This window comes from Canis aureus, chromosome 5, assembly GCF_053574225.1.
Source record: "Canis aureus isolate CA01 chromosome 5, VMU_Caureus_v.1.0, whole genome shotgun sequence".
NCBI lineage: Eukaryota > Metazoa > Chordata > Mammalia > Carnivora > Canidae > Canis > Canis aureus.
The window spans coordinates 65,339,799-65,355,680 of NC_135615.1; the positions used below are offsets into that span (position 1 = coordinate 65,339,799).

A 15,882-nucleotide genomic window follows, 5' to 3' on the forward strand; every position below is an offset into this window, starting at 1 on the left:
CGGTAAGAGAAAGCATATCCTGAGCAAAATCCAAACCCTGATTTTTAGGCTTCTCTGTTTTCAGTGAGGGAATAGTGTTCCATATACGTAATCGAACAATATCCATCTCTTCATATCCCATGTCCCTTTCCAGACAGAAGCACCCCTGTACACCTTCACCATGAGATCGTTCAGTTTAGAGCACACCTAGCAAAATGAGTACTATTTTCACTTCTCTAAATTTTAAATGTGTATTTGTGCAAGTCTTGCAAGGCTTTGCCTCACAGACTGAATAAGGATGCTGGTATGGTTTGGGGCACTCCCAGAAAGGCTCTCCTGGTCCAGCCTCTCAATCGTTTTTCCAAGTGTCCGACCCCCAGATGCTTTTCAGTTAACACGAGAGCCTGTGATACTGCACGTGTGCTCGTTACATATTTGTTAAATAATGCCTAAGCATCTTCGAATGTGGCCTAGCAGGTGCAGCATCCTCCCCATTTCAGGAAGAAGCACATTATATGCAGAATAGGCTTATTTTTCCAAGAAGGTACTTATTTCTATTCTTTGCTTTGTCATTTAGAAGACAACATAGTGTAGTATAAAAAAACATAAGCACTGAGGTCAGAAAGACGGAGTTAAATACAAGCTATGGGACCTCAGGCACCTCAACTTCAGCTTTAATAACGGGAAAAGAGCAGTAATCTCCATGTTGCAGGGATTTCAGTATAATGACTCAGTGTGCTTCCCAGAGAGCTCGGTGCATGCATAAGCACTTAATAAATAGTGATTATGGATCATATAGAAAAGGAGAGGACCTTGAAAGTAAGAGAAGACAAAAGCTGAAAGGAAAACCTCTGAGCCCTAAAATAAGGATTTTAAAAAGGATTCTTCTTTTAATAAAACCCACATGTGTGTCAAAATATCACAACGATATTATTCCTTAATTTAGTAACAGGGATGTATATGCATTTTAAGATGTGAAGATGGGGTCACCAAGATACACCTGGGAGGCTTTTCATATACGCTCTTCTATTATTCAGAACAGCCTATCCACTATGAACTATGCTACTACAAACTAAAACAGTGCTATACATAGAAGAAAAGTTTTTAAAATACCATCCTGAGGGTGTCTGGGTAGCTCAATCAGTTAAGAATCTGCCTTCGGCTCAGGTCATGATCCCAGTGTCCTGGGATCAAGCCCCCCATCAGGCCCCCTCCTTAGCGGGGAGTCTGTGTCTCCCTCTCCTTCTGCCTCTCCCCCTGCTCATTCTCTCTCTCTCCAATAAATAAATAAAATCTTTAATAAAATAAAATAAAATACCATCCCGATCAGCCATGCTGTCAAAGAAGAGCCAGGCAGAGTCGTCCTTCCCATACTTCACAAAAGCAACATAGTGGCTTGTTTCTATGCAGAGAACAGCAAATAATTCCATCTTCTGGCAGGGGATGCAGCCATGCCTCCAGTCCCAGTCAGGTAAATCTTTGGGAAGTGACACCGGGTTATATTTATGGTTCAGTCTCTTGGGATGAAGGTGGACCTGAAACAGAGCAGGGAGAGAATGTCACTGACGAGCCAAACACTGTGTTTCTGGTGAGGCAGCCCCAGTTACTCTAACTGAATTCAACCCCATAAACAGTAACTGAGTACTTCTCAACAGTCCACCAGGGAACACAGAAGACACATAAGCAGTACCACTTGATTATGAACTCAAGTTAATAATGGTTTTGAAAGCTTTTCAAAACCTGAAATATTTTCAACTACAAATTATTTCCTATTCAAAAAGAGAATATCCAGTTAGTAACATCAGGCTTACTTGAGTGTTGCAGGTTTTACAAAACTGCTTGATGTTTCCAGCGGAGATGTCAGGGTCATCATAACATTCTCTACATTCATACATGGCAAGCCCCCCGCATATCCGGCACTGCCTGGGGGCTAAAACGATGAGGGGGAAGAGAGATTATGGGGTCTTTAAATATGCATTCTTCCATTAACATGACTAAAAGGAAAAGGTAAGCTTTACTGAGAACTTGGACTCAACATGTGCATCCCTCCCCATCCCCATAAATGTTATGTTGTATCTCTGTGGGCTCAGGATATCTTTAAAAAGACATTTTCTCTGATCAAGTGACAATTTTTTAAAAAAAACAGTATATTCTCGAGTGTTTTCACATAATTACAAAATGTCTATAGATGAAAATTCAAACATACAAGATGGTATAAAGAAGAAAACTGCAAGCATCTACAATTTCAGTTAGTACGAGATAACCACTGTCAGTACTGCTGTGAATTTCCTCCAAAAATTTTATATCTGCCGATTTACGTAACCCTGTGTGTGTGTGCTTGCATGTGCGTGTGGGGGAGGGGTCCTCTTAGAGAAAGGACCAAATACCTTTTCACTTACATTAGGTCATAACCAGTTTTGTACATTTTGGTCCTCACAGACATGAATTTTAATGGCAGTAGTTTCATTGTACAGATACACCATAATTCATTTAACTACTCTCCTCTCATAGAGATTGTTCCTAATTTCTTAATCATGTGACAATAAATACATTTGCATATAGAATATTTATTTTCATCTCTGATTATTTTCTTAGAATACTCAGAACTGAAAGTACCAGCTTAATATTGCCAGGCCCTTCAGATACTCAATTGCCTTTTTGAAGAACCATATCCTGTTAGACTCTGACTCATAATTAATGAGATGGGCTTATTTGTGAAAAACAAACAAAACAAACTAAAAAATCTTATACTTACTGTCTTCAAGTAAATCTGTTATATTTAACTCCAAAGAAGGAAAAATTTTTTTAAACAGTTTAAAGTCTTTTCCAAATCGAGGCATCTGAATAATCAGGCACGATGGTGCCTAAAAACAAGATACATATATTTTTAGAATCAAAGTGCTGAAAAAAATTTTCCCTATGAAACTGAAGCAGTGACAGTTGCCACACCAAGCTGTGTTTCTGCCGTAACACTAATGGCCTGTACGCAGAATCTGAGTGTGAATATGGAGCAGGGAGGTAGAGCACCAATGAGCCACAAATTTTCAAGTGGTCCAGGATCCATTCCATGGACACCCAGAGGTCAGGCAGGTCAACAACCCTGGGTCTCTAAACTATGATGACAATCTAGAGTAACACTCCATGGTGGGTTTATATTTAAAATAAACGTTTTAGAAAAATTGTTTTGGCAAGTATAATAAAGAAACTGTGGTCACTGAAGGACACCATTCCTTATACTTCAACAAATAATTATAGCCATTAAAAGCTTTCCTTCAGAAATAAATACAATAAAAATAAACCATAAGCGTGTACTACTAAGATCATGAAGACACAGTAAACAGTAAAAGAAAAATAATTTCTATCACTTGTTCACTAACAAATGAATATAAATAAGTGAATTTATTTTGTCTCTTGTTGAAGGAAAAATAAACATTCTTTTTTTGCTATGTTTGGCTAATATGCTTAGGTAAAATGTTAAAATTGCTAAAATGACGGGGTTTTTTTGTTTTGTTTTCGTGTTTTTTAGTACTTCTTCCTTTTGCTCAAATACTACTTAAGTTTTCAAGTTACAAATCTGCTTGATATTTTCTTTGGCACCAAAAATTCAAACAGTTCAATCTTAATTCTAAGGCATTTTCTACATGGACACAACTGAAACACTGAACTTTTTTTTTTTTTTTTAATTTGAGTTTTGTTAACAGTCAGTGTGTTCTCAGTGGGGTAAAATTAACAGTTATTGAATCTAGTAGTAGTCTCAAGATTCCAAAGCACTGTCACATAAAATACAATAATCACTAACCTCTGCAAATTTCAGGTTACTGTTGATAAAAGACCATTCTAATAACTGCTGAATTGTAGGAACTCCAACTTTCTCATTTTTTTCCATAAAAATTTGATAGAAGTAACAATCTTGTACTTTTTGACCTGCTGATCTAAAAATATGCAGAAAAAAACACATGATTTCTCTATGAAATGCTAAAGTCAGAACGGGAAGCTAACCCAGCAGTAGTTGAGGACAGAAAAACCAATGACAGGGCAGCCCCAGTAGTAGCTCAGTGGTTTAGTGCTGCTTTCAGCCCAGGGCATGATCCTGGAGACCTGGGATCAAGTCTCACGTCAGGCTCCCTGTATGGAACCTGCTTCTCCCTCTGCCTGTGTCTCTGCTCTGTGTGTGTGTGTGTGTGTGTGTGTGTATCTCATGAATAAATTAATAAAATCTTAAAAAAAAAAAAGATGACATGGACGGTACCTCTTGGTCATCAGAAAAATGGGTGAAAGACAATAATGTAGATTAATTCATTAAATGTACTTTGCATAAGACCTTAAAAATGAGTTCTTATTTTAGTTTTTATATCCAAAAGTTCCCTAATGATCAGCAGAAAAATAATGGAGTAAAATCTACAGTCAAGAACCACTATGTGAACAATACCAGAAGCTAAAATCACTTGGTTTAATGTCACTGTCCAAATCTAAAAAGTATTTTTAATCAACAATTCATTAAAATACTGATTGACTGTTCAAAATCCAAAATGCATTTAATGCTTGAAAAAGGAGAATGAATTCTTATGTCTCTGCATGGGACAGACCCTTAGATACCTTCCAGACCCAACTTTTCACTTCTGAAATGAAGGCCCTGAGTTCTAGGGAAGAATAATCATAGCTTCCCAGCAACTTAAAGCAGAGCTAGGTGCAGAAATCAGGTATCCTATTAATCACTTACTATTCTTTCCATGAAAGCATGCTGTCTCTTTAGATGGTCATCTATTCAACAAATACCAGTAAGCTCCTACTATATACCCATCACAGTGTTACCATTATATTAAACCATAAATATTTTGCTACAGGGGCATCTGGGTGGCTCATTTGGTTGGGAGTCTGACTCTTGATTTTGGAGCAAGTCATGATCTCAGAATGGTGAGATCAAGGCCCGCATCAGGCTCCACACTTCAGGGCAGAGCCTGCTTGAGACTCTGCCCCTCCCTCTGTATCTTCCCCCCACCTATGTGCTCTCTCTGTCTCTAAAATAAATAAAGAAAATTTTAAAATAAATATTTTACTATAGAATGTCATTAATCTTTAAAACTAACTCTGCCAAAAGGATTAATAATGTTTAAGTGTAATATTTACCTTTTCGGCAGAATTTCTGTAAAGAATCAGCCTATTTATAGGCAGATTTCAAGATTTTTATGGAAAATTATTAACAGTTTTCATAATGAAACAGCTATTCACAGACTAACCTTCAGAAGCCCTCTGCTTTCCAAAGCAACTTATACCCTGAAATACACAAAACTTACTTAATAAAACCAGGAGATTCAGGAGAACTCACAACAAATAAAAACAAATGATAATCAAAAAGCCTGAAGATTATGCTCTATCAATATTTTACATGGTTGTTGATGACTGCAAAAGACCAGCATTTTTTCTGCGAAAGCAAAAGCATAAAAAATCTTAACAGGTAACAGGAAAAAAATAGGATAGGAAACTAAGAAAGCTTAAAGTGGTAGAGGTCACTAGTTGCAACAATTAGAAATAACAATGGTGACAGGGAAAGGGAATCATAGTTGATGCGAACCCAAGTGGCACACATGGAATGAAGAGAACCAGAAATAAGGATGAAGACCAACACCTCTGTGATATTGAGGCAGAGGGATTAGGAGCTTGGGTGGCAGGGGTGGGACACAAGCACTCCAATCTGATGACTACAATTTTAGAAGGCTTAAACCCTAGAGCAAATTAGCTGGTCATGAAGGCACACATATACAAGAATCACAACAAAGCTGGTGCTATGGTAGAGAACTGTACAATTTAGATTGCCATTTCCCACTAAGAAAATCTAGAAGCAGAAGAGTACAAATGCTGCATTAACCTTAGAAGAAAACATACATCTACGAAGATCAAAACATTCATGGAATTGTGTAACATTGGTCTGTCTACCTTTGTAATACAATCCTGAATGGGTAGGCACTAAAATTCTTTACAGATTTCTTGATTATCTAGCACTGTGGAATATAATATACCCATGTAATAAGAATACCCAGACCATATTCTATAATGGGAAGTACTCAGTTTACACAACCTGAAAATTGCCCTGTGTCTTTGCTTCTTGATTGCTGATTTTATTCAATTGTTTTTCTTAGAATTTTTCCATCTTTGCCCCTGAGCACTATCCTCTCAAGTTAGTGGCTGGGACTTCAGTTTCACCTTTCATTACCAGTACTATCATTATTGTTGTTTTTAGAAAATGAAGGCTTTAATTTACCCACATTTAAACCTTGTTTCTTCCTTGTTCCTAGCATACTACTTTCTTACTTTAAGTTCACCTTTGTCCTTCTAAAGTAAAGTACATCCTGTAATAAGTCTCTGGGTTAGGTGATTTAGTCCCAGTTCTTCCTGCTCAGAAATCCTGTGCATATTTCTTATTAGGATTTAAGTCTACAAAAAGCCTGGAAAATATTTAGCTATTATCAATCAAAATATTATTTCTTCCCTATTCTTTCCAATATCTCCTAGAACTGCACTTAGGAATCTGGTCTTCCACGCCTCTTACCTTCTCTTGTTTTCCAACTTCTCTTCCCTTAGGGCTGCATTTCAGGTACTTTCTTCCAATCTATCTTCCAAATAAGCAATTCTCTCTTCAGCTCTACATACTATATCTAGTGATGCTCCCTCTCCCAGCTGTACAGCATATACATGGAGATAGACCTTTTTAACTTCTATTTCTGGGAATTCAATTTTTGTTTACTCTATTTAGTCTGTTATCAAATTCTCATTTATCCTCCTAGGTGGCTAGTCCTTTGTCTCATCAGTCCTGTAAGACTTCAGTGCAGTCTCTCAGACTGTTCCACTATTTCAGAGTTTACGGTACTCCTCCTCCTAGTTTTTATATCGGCAGACTCTCTGAGAGAGCAAGGCTCATGCAGGTGAAGAATGACACTTGAAAAAGAAAAGTTAACGTTTGAAGTATCTTTTTATATCTTCTTGTAATCTTTAAATCAGAAATTCCCCATATGAAGAGGCTGCTGAAAGGGTTGGGGAGCAGTGACCCCTTCAAGGGGTGGCAGAAATTCCCAGAACTTCCCAGGGCCCTCTCCAAAACCCACAAGACCTACAAGCACTGAGATGCACTCCTACATCTGTCCAGCCCTCCTCACCCCCTGAGAATCACAGCTGTTTTCATCCTATGTTATTACTGGGAGTCTAGGACATCGCCAAGGGTTGTTGGGCTACAAAAAAAAAAAAAAAAAGAAGAAGAAGAAAATTTTTTTAATCATCTGAAATTTATCTCTTCCAGAGGAAATACAAAAGTGACTCTTTTCTCCCAAATTGCCTGTTAGATTTCCTACAACATGTATTAAACACAGCTTTCTTTCCTCATTTGTGTCTGAGAGTTGACTTATAAGATACTGAGATTCTATTTTTGAGCTTTCTATTCAAGTCTGTTGATCCACTTTTATACAGTATCACACTGTTTAATGTCTATAGCTTTGCCTTATAGCTTATAATAGAACTCTTTTTTAAAAAAAAACCTTCAAACTTCAATGTTTTCACCCATTTCATCCTATAAAGAACTCTAAAATCACTTTATAGAGTTCAAAAAAAAGTTAGGATCTTGCTTCCATGTAAGTAATCCTATAAAATATTAACATCTTTAAGTAATTTACTGTTCTTACCTGGAACACAATCTTTCTCACTAATTAATCAAATCGCCTTTGGAGCTCTGCACAAATTTTTAAAAAACACATCTCAATAAAATTTATTTCTTGGCATTTTATACTGTCATGAAGTATGAAAGCATCCCTTTTACATATTTGTTAGAAGGTATATAGAAATGCTAGTGATTTCTCCATGATTACTTTCTATGTGGTCAATTTATAAATTCTTGTGTAATCCAGTAGTTTCTGAACAATTTGCCAGGATTTTCTAGGTATACATACAGCTATCATCATCTTTGAACAGAGAATAAGTATGTATTCTTGATGTTTATGTATCATGTCTTATTTCATTAGTTAGAACATCGAAAACAATATCAAACTGTAATTGTGGTACTGTTCTCCGTTCCCTTCCTTCTATCCGTCAATTCAATGCTGGCATCACACCTCACTTATGACACAAGATAATAAGAATATTTGTCTGTAATAGCTCTTAGGAAAGCAAACGGTAAATTGGCAAGATTTCGAATAGAGAAACCCAAGTGTAAAGTGTAAAAGGGTCCAGGATTTAGACTGTAAACATTTAACTACCTGAAAAGTTCATCCATTTAGAATATCTCCCTAAGAACTTCAGTGCATTAGATTCGAGACTTTCATTTAAGATGGAGGAGAAAAAAAAGGCTAATCACAAAACTGGGGAAAAAAAAGCTAATGTGAGGCTAAGTGATTCTCTGAGTGATGGATCATCAAAAACGGTGTTCTCGGGCAGCCCTAGTGGCGCAGCGGTTGGGCGCCACCTGCAGCCTGGGATGTGATCCTGGGGACCCGGGATCGAGTCCCACATTGGGCTCCCTGCATGGAGCCTGCTTCTTCCTCTGCCTGTGTCTCTGCCTCTCTCTCTCTGTGTCTATGAATAAATGACTAAAATCTTAAAAAAAAAAAAAACAGTGTTCTCAAGGTATTTAATCGGGTTGGAATAAGATTCTCTCTCTTTTTTTAAAAGATTAATCTATTCATTTGAAAGAGAGAGAGTGCACACACGAGCAGAGGGATGGACAGAGGGACAGAATCTCAGGCAGACTTCCTGCTGAGCAGACAGCCCAATATGGGACTTGACCCCAAGACCTTGACACGACCCAAAATCAAGAGCTTGTATGCTCAACTAACTGAGCCACCCAAGCACCCATAGAATAAGACTCTCTTACTCTTTAATTTCCCTTGGAAGCTTTCATTAATTAAATTATAAGAATATTTATGTACAGTTTTATAAGAAAATGATTTGCAATAATATTTACAACTAGGGTTAAAATTAAAAGCACAAATTTACACCAAATTCAGTGTTCCAGTTAAGTACAATACTCTAGCGAGGACAATGATTAAATTAATCATGTAATTAAATAGCTTAATTAATTTGCATTGTAGAAACCTAGCACATTTTTTTCTTTTTTTTTAGATTTTTAAAAAAATTTATTTATTTGAGAAACAGTGAGAGAAGAGAGAGAAGCGTGTGCACACACAAGCAAAGGGAGGGGCATAGGCAGAGGCAGAAGCAGACTCTCTGCTGAGCAGGACTGTGGGATCATGACCTGAGCTGAAGGCAGACCCTTAACTGACTGAGCCACCCAGGCACTGGAACCTAGCATATTAACTAAACAAATACAATATTATGTAATCACTAAAGACATCTTTCTATCCAATGATGGTAGAGAATATGAAGATTGCCTATTTTTTCCAATGCTTCTGTAACAATTTAAAAGTTACCTTATTTTCAACAATGGTTCTACCCTTAAAATTTGATGAAATAGGATATTCAAGAATTCTTCAGGATCTAGGAGAAAATTGAAAAGTAAGTCACAGACAAAATTTTTAAATCATTCTATTTTTTAAATTTATAATAGTTACATTCTTATTCTGAATTCACTTTCATAACTGACACTTTTTCAATTAAAAGCATAGTTCTCAAGTTTTCCTGCCTAATGAAAACCATAGTTATGATAAAGTTATGATAAAGGACAGTCCAATTTTGTTATAACTTAACTGTTTTTGAAAAGATATAGTAATTCATGTATAATGAAGTAATTCCAATTTCTTCTGAGGGGGTTAAGTAGAATAAAATTGGAAATAAAACCTTGTTTTTTCCTGTTTTTGAATAATTAGCAAGTCTCTAAACACCATTACTGGTTATGATATGCTGCTAGCATGTTCAGAGTCAGGAGCTGAATCTCTGAGTAAATCCAGTAGCTAAGAATAGATTAATATATGATCTCTGATCATAAACTTAATTCTAATTGCCCATGTTAGCTCCCTTTATAACTGGAAAGCTAACTGGAAAATGGGGGATGAACCCAATGCAACCCTTTACCCCTAGAAGGAAAACAATGCCAAATACCACTGCTGGAAGAAAGACAAAAACTATTTATTCACTTAATGTACTACTACCAGACAGCTTCTTAAAGGGGTTCATTTTCCCACATATCACTCACCTTTAGAAGAGATAAAGCATTTACAAAAAGGGGACAAAATTGTCCATCACATAGAAACTAATATTGCACTGTATGTTAACTAACTGGAATTTAAATGAAAACTTTAAAAAAAGGACTTAAAAAAATTGTACGTCACACAGAAAGGAATTTCTAGCTTAAAATAAAACCCCCCAAGCTACACAGACACACATTTCTAATAATTTCACATATGTTTTCAAGTTATTTTTAATGCATATCCTATAAATTAGGAGCCACCTTTTTCTTCAGAGGTAAATCCTGATGCAGCCTCAACTTTTTCAAGTATTTTCCTCAGTTTCATAATCTTTGTTGCACACACATATCCATATCTACATTAGCAAAAAACAATTAATTAATACTGGCATATATATTACATTAGTATAACACATTTTGATAATCACAGAATTCTTATATAATCCCAACATGTCATACATAAATTAATAGGCTAGCCAATCATTTTGAAAATCACAGTTATAGGCTGCTTGAGGTTTGCAAATTAAAAATCTAGCATCAGAATTACCCTAGACACTACTACATCAAAGTAATAGCTGTCATATACTAATCTAAGAGAAAGCATTTTTAAATTACGTTTTAAATTACGATGACTAGTCTTCTGATTCTATATGCTTAAGAAATTATTTACTTAGAAAAAAAACTTTGAGAACAAGTCATTTTAATACTAACGGAGGAAAAAAATCGCCAAAGGGAATGCTAAAGGGCCTTGATAAGAAACTGAAAATGGAAAAGGTACAATCAAAACAGTCATCACGTATATGACATTGTCTCTCATCTTTGAATACAGGACACATTCAGTACGTTCCACAGTGATCCCTGACAAAATTCTAAAGCTAAAAATGCCTTTGGAAGAAACATGAGAAGTCCACGCAGGTTTAACAAGAGCAAGTCAAAAGTAGCTAATCTAATATCCATTTTGTATATTGACTATTCATTCACTCATCAACTCTCTGCAACCAACATACACTGAGCATCCACCACTTACACAGTAATCTAACCTGTCAGCCACTGGGAATACAAAAATGAATTAGGTGATAAAACAGGGTCTCTGCCTTTGAGGAGTTTGAGACAGAGAAAACAGAGGTTTCAGTACCAAATAAAACCAGTCAGCTTTAATAGATAGGAATGCTGCAGACACAGGGAATCTGCCAAGGTCCTTGTTGTGGACAGGACAACAGCCCGGTTAATCGTGATTCTTAACTGGTTGGACAACAGTATCCAAATAACGTCTATTAATGGTCTGATGGTATTTGGGAAGGAAGAAGGAAGTGGTCACATGGCCTAGAGTTTTGAATTTGATCTATCTTATTCCATTTTCAATTACTTGGAGGAAGAAATGGACAGTAAATTTAAAAATCTGCATCAGATAAAATAACTGATGTCAAAATCAAGACTCATAATTATCTTATGGGGTGAAAACTCAAGTCATTTTCATCATTACAGAATGTAAAGAAAAGATATAAGGAGGGAGATTTATTTGCTTATAATTGACTTTCCTAGCCATGTGATACAGTAGGCTATTCTGCATGCCCTTTATTGTTCAATCTTCTGCATTCTGTCATCAAAAGTTCACATCAAACTATTTTTAAATTTTAATCATTAAATAAGAAAAGGGTCTCAAGATTTAAATGAGTACAGACTTAATGTGGACTTTAAATTGCATAGTTTGCTCTCTATATTCTTGAGTGAACAGATTTCTTTCATAGTCTAGGGACCTAACTCTTCATAGTTTAAATTTTAAACTGTGATATTATCCCACATTCACTACTACCACTTATGAAATGTCTTTACTAGAGGTCTCGTAACTTAACCTTATATCATCACAAATCACTTCTTCGTGACCAAAGAACAACACATTTGTAATTCATAAACTAAGAAATGATCAAAATATCATTTTTAAAGGAATGTGCAGGGAGGCCTAACTATATTCCTTTAACCAAGAAATGTGTTAATAAAATATATTTCATCTGTTTCTAATGCAAGACTATTAAATACTAGCTATTCTACAAATTAAAATTTTCTTTTGCTTTTTTTTTTCAGATAAAATTAAGTTTCAGAAGCCAAACTCCACAATTAGACCAGAGAGCATGACCGTTGTTAGGGATACTGCTAGAATGAACTATCATAGAAAATAAGAGTACCTTGCACTTTTTATCAACTTTTCTAAACCTGCTGCAATCACTAAATTGGACAATACTCTACCAAAATGGTTTCATCATTTTATGGCATACAGTATATACTACACCTTAACCAGATTTAATAAATTAAATAAGTAAAGGCAGTAAAGGTTAAAAAGTTACGGCAGCAAAGGTTCAGTCATCCTACTTCATCAAGAGAACAATTTTTCACCCATGAAAACAGGTATAAGTTAATTACTACCTCGAAAAACCATAAATAGGACATCATCTAAAGGCAAAATAATGATAGATCTTCTACTTACATTCGCAGAGGATTAACAATTTCTGTCCTCAGTAGCTCCTGAGTTTCACTATAATATCCTACATCATTCTTTTCTTTAGGTCTAAGTAACACAGTGTCCAGAACAGAACTAAAAGCAAACAAGCTGTAAAATAAAAGGAATATTTTTCCTCATGCTGTACACATATTACAGACACTAAACAGAATACTACAAAAATACCAAACAGATACTAAAATGATAGTTTCTGGGAAACAGAAGACTAAAAAGAATGAGAAGAGAAAAAACACAAAGTCTGCAGAACAAGGAACATACAAACGCATGCTTTGTGCTAACACAGGTACCAGAGACACCCCTCTTAAGGTTCCCATGGTTGAATCATCAGGGTCTAGAGCTCCTTCAAGATTAAAAGACCAATACTGAGAAAGCAAACTCCAGATTGACAGTGTTAAAGGATAAAAATAAGCCTTGAGTATATCAAGAGAACTTTGCAAAAGCTGAAAAGGGGCCTACAAATCTGAGTCAAAGTACAAGCAGACAGCAGAGGAGGAAGTTTGAAACTACTTCCCAATGCAGACACAGGACACAATATAAAATCCACTCCAGATATCATACTTCTCTCTCCCCACACCCCTTTACAGAGATGGAAATTTCTTTAAATGCCAAAGTCACTTGTGAAGGACTAACACTGGTGACTAGCTGGGATCAAAGACCAAGGAATTTTGGCTAATACAAATTTTTATCAGGAAATCTACAAAGTCTCATATCAGTTCAGTAGGGCTTGTTTTTGTCCACACACCTAAGAGATGTACAGTATCCTGCCAAAAAGAATGGCCCACCATTTTTATTCTTCTCCCCACTTTTAAAATTTGAACACCCCATTAACTTCCTAACTCTTACAACGTGACTGTATAGAGCTGGCTAGTTACACTCAACTGGCAGCGTATGTGGCTTGATCTCAATGTAAAGCCTCTTGCCATGTTAAGTCATTCAACTTTGGAATAAACTACATATACGACGGCAATTATTTTCTTTTAATTCATTCAATCCCTGATTTCCCAGACACCCTCAAAACATCTGCCCCCATAACATTATCACTGTTACTCCTTACTCACCACATTACTTTTGTATTAATTTTTTGGATATGAGCACATGAGACCGACCATGTTCAAAAGCTTCCAAAGGCTATAATGAAATGTAAATCTCCCTTTCTTTCTTGTTCCCCAGCTACCCAGTTTCTTTATTCAAAGGCAATTAGCAGTTTCTTTCATGCACATGCAACAGGCACACACATGGATGCTCATACACACATCTCTGCCCCCATAGAACTATAGTCTTATTGCATTTATTTGAAACTTACCAGAATAAGGTTGAGTCTAAGTAACAAGAATTGTAATGCCCCTGGATACCCTTCTTCTTTCCAATCATTATCTCTAAACCTTCTTTTTCCATTTTGGGTGGGGTATTTTCTTCCACTACTTCACTCAAGTAGCCGCCAAATGCTGCAAACATAAAAATGAAAATGCTAAGTTCCCTTTTTAATTATTACAATATGTATTCCCATGTATTTCATCATTTTAAAATACATTTTTGTATTCTGAGGTAAAACTTGTTTCATGACTTAAAACCAAGTTAAAACTAGGTTTGGGTTCACTGCTCTTCAGCTTGGCTTGTAAAAATGTTCATTTCAATCTCACTCCCTCCACCATTTAAAAAAGACGTTAGAGTATTAAGTAATGTATAAAAAGAATCTGCCAAGTTAAAATACTTTGTTCCCCAAATATTTTATTTGTCTGAGATGTTTCATCTTTAAGTCAGAAAACAAAAAATTTCACATACTACTTCAACTGTAATGAAAAAATATTTTCCATAAAGATGGCTTTCCTGTTGATAGTCACTTAACTGTCAAAATGCTTCACAACTCTTACCCAAAACTGGAAAGAGACAACTTCAGGAAACTGTCACCCATTATGAATGTTGAGGGGACCTGTCCTCTATCAATCAATCTAGGACTACATCATATAATAATGCTGATTTTGTAAGATATGCTTATTGGTGTACTTAATCCTTCAAGAGAGGGTAGTCCGTGCCCAAGGAAGGCCCCATTTCAATTTTTACCTCTGTGTTTTTAAAAATTAAATGTTAGTGGCCAATAAGAAGGGAAAAAAGTAAGTCTCACTATTTTTCACTTTCCAAATCTCATTTTTTTTCCTGCCTGATACTTTGTCCAAAAGTCCCCTCTTGGGACAACTGTAACTTTCTTGTTACTAAGTAGCAATTTTTGCTGATTGACTGGCCAATGAACATCCAGGAAAAATACATTTTAATGTATGTTACTGCCGCCTACTGCAGAATGGCCTGAGATCAGAAGCAGGTGAGTAAATGAAAGGTGTCCCATACCTAGAGAGTTGCAGCGCTCGATCTGATTGGAAACCGGCTGCAGAGACGCAAACCTGGAGTCTGGCCTGCAGCTCTTCAGTTTAACAAACAGTGCCTTCTTCAGGGCACAGGTGAAGTACCGGGTGCCCCTGAAGGTTCCATCTGTACAGCCTGCACACTCATCTTCCTGAAAAAGAAATGCTTCAGGATGTGCTATTCTGCACCATGCACCTGAGTACACAAGGAATAGAGGTTTCTATTCCATGGCTCACTCTTTCTCAGAATTCCCTCATCACGCTCGTCCCAAGAACTCCATCAGGAAAGAGGAGATCAACTAACCAGTGCTTCAGCTCACAACTCATCATTTAAGAGATTAATTCTTTAATCCAGCCTGAAGTCCTCAATGTATTTTCTTCCAGAATGTAGGCTTATGCCTTCCCTGGTTAACAGGCTCTCCTGCACCATTTCCACAAGTACTGAAAACTAAGGGGCACGGGTGATTTATTTAACAACCTCCCCCTTCCCCAAAAGTAGCCTTTGCTAGCATACAAATGAATTTTTAAGAAATATATTTTATAAGTAAAAGTTAATTGTACTCAAATTATGCTCTCCAGATCATGAAAGGCCAAATGATACGCTTTCCCAATCTCCAAAGGGAAAACTTTTCCCTCTAAAAAGATCTCAAAAAAAATCTCTAAAAATGGCAATTAATCTTAAAGCCGATGAAATAAGTATTAGAACTGACTGATGGAGAGAGATTGAGGAAGAAAAAGACAGTCAATAATAGATTTGTTTTCCTTACTGTATTCTGTTGAATATAATGAGCCTAAACACAGTGTCCTAAAAATCTGTTTCCATTACTTGAACATAGATCAATTATCATGGGGAACAAGTGGGTCAGCTGCTTCAGGGGTGGCAAAGAAGCCAGATGACACGGTAATAA

General features: G+C 36.3%; 1 protein-coding gene across 5 annotated transcripts in view; it reads right to left on the reverse strand.

Annotated features, from left to right (window-relative positions):
* Positions 1–15,882, reverse strand: part of CYLD (CYLD lysine 63 deubiquitinase) — a 70,550-nt gene that overhangs the window by 5,395 nt on the left and 49,273 nt on the right. For all 5 annotated transcript variants that reach the window (XM_077898458.1, XM_077898461.1, XM_077898459.1 and 2 more), the window contains 9 exons: positions 14,961–15,126; positions 13,921–14,062; positions 12,585–12,707; positions 10,367–10,458; positions 9,390–9,456; positions 3,779–3,911; positions 2,735–2,843; positions 1,791–1,909; positions 1,298–1,514 (listed from right to left, as the gene is read on the reverse strand). In XM_077898458.1, coding sequence (XP_077754584.1) covers positions 1,298–1,514; positions 1,791–1,909; positions 2,735–2,843; positions 3,779–3,911; positions 9,390–9,456; positions 10,367–10,458; positions 12,585–12,707; positions 13,921–14,062; positions 14,961–15,126 — 1,168 coding nt within the window. The remainder of the gene's footprint in view (positions 1–1,297; positions 1,515–1,790; positions 1,910–2,734; positions 2,844–3,778; positions 3,912–9,389; positions 9,457–10,366; positions 10,459–12,584; positions 12,708–13,920; positions 14,063–14,960; positions 15,127–15,882) is intronic.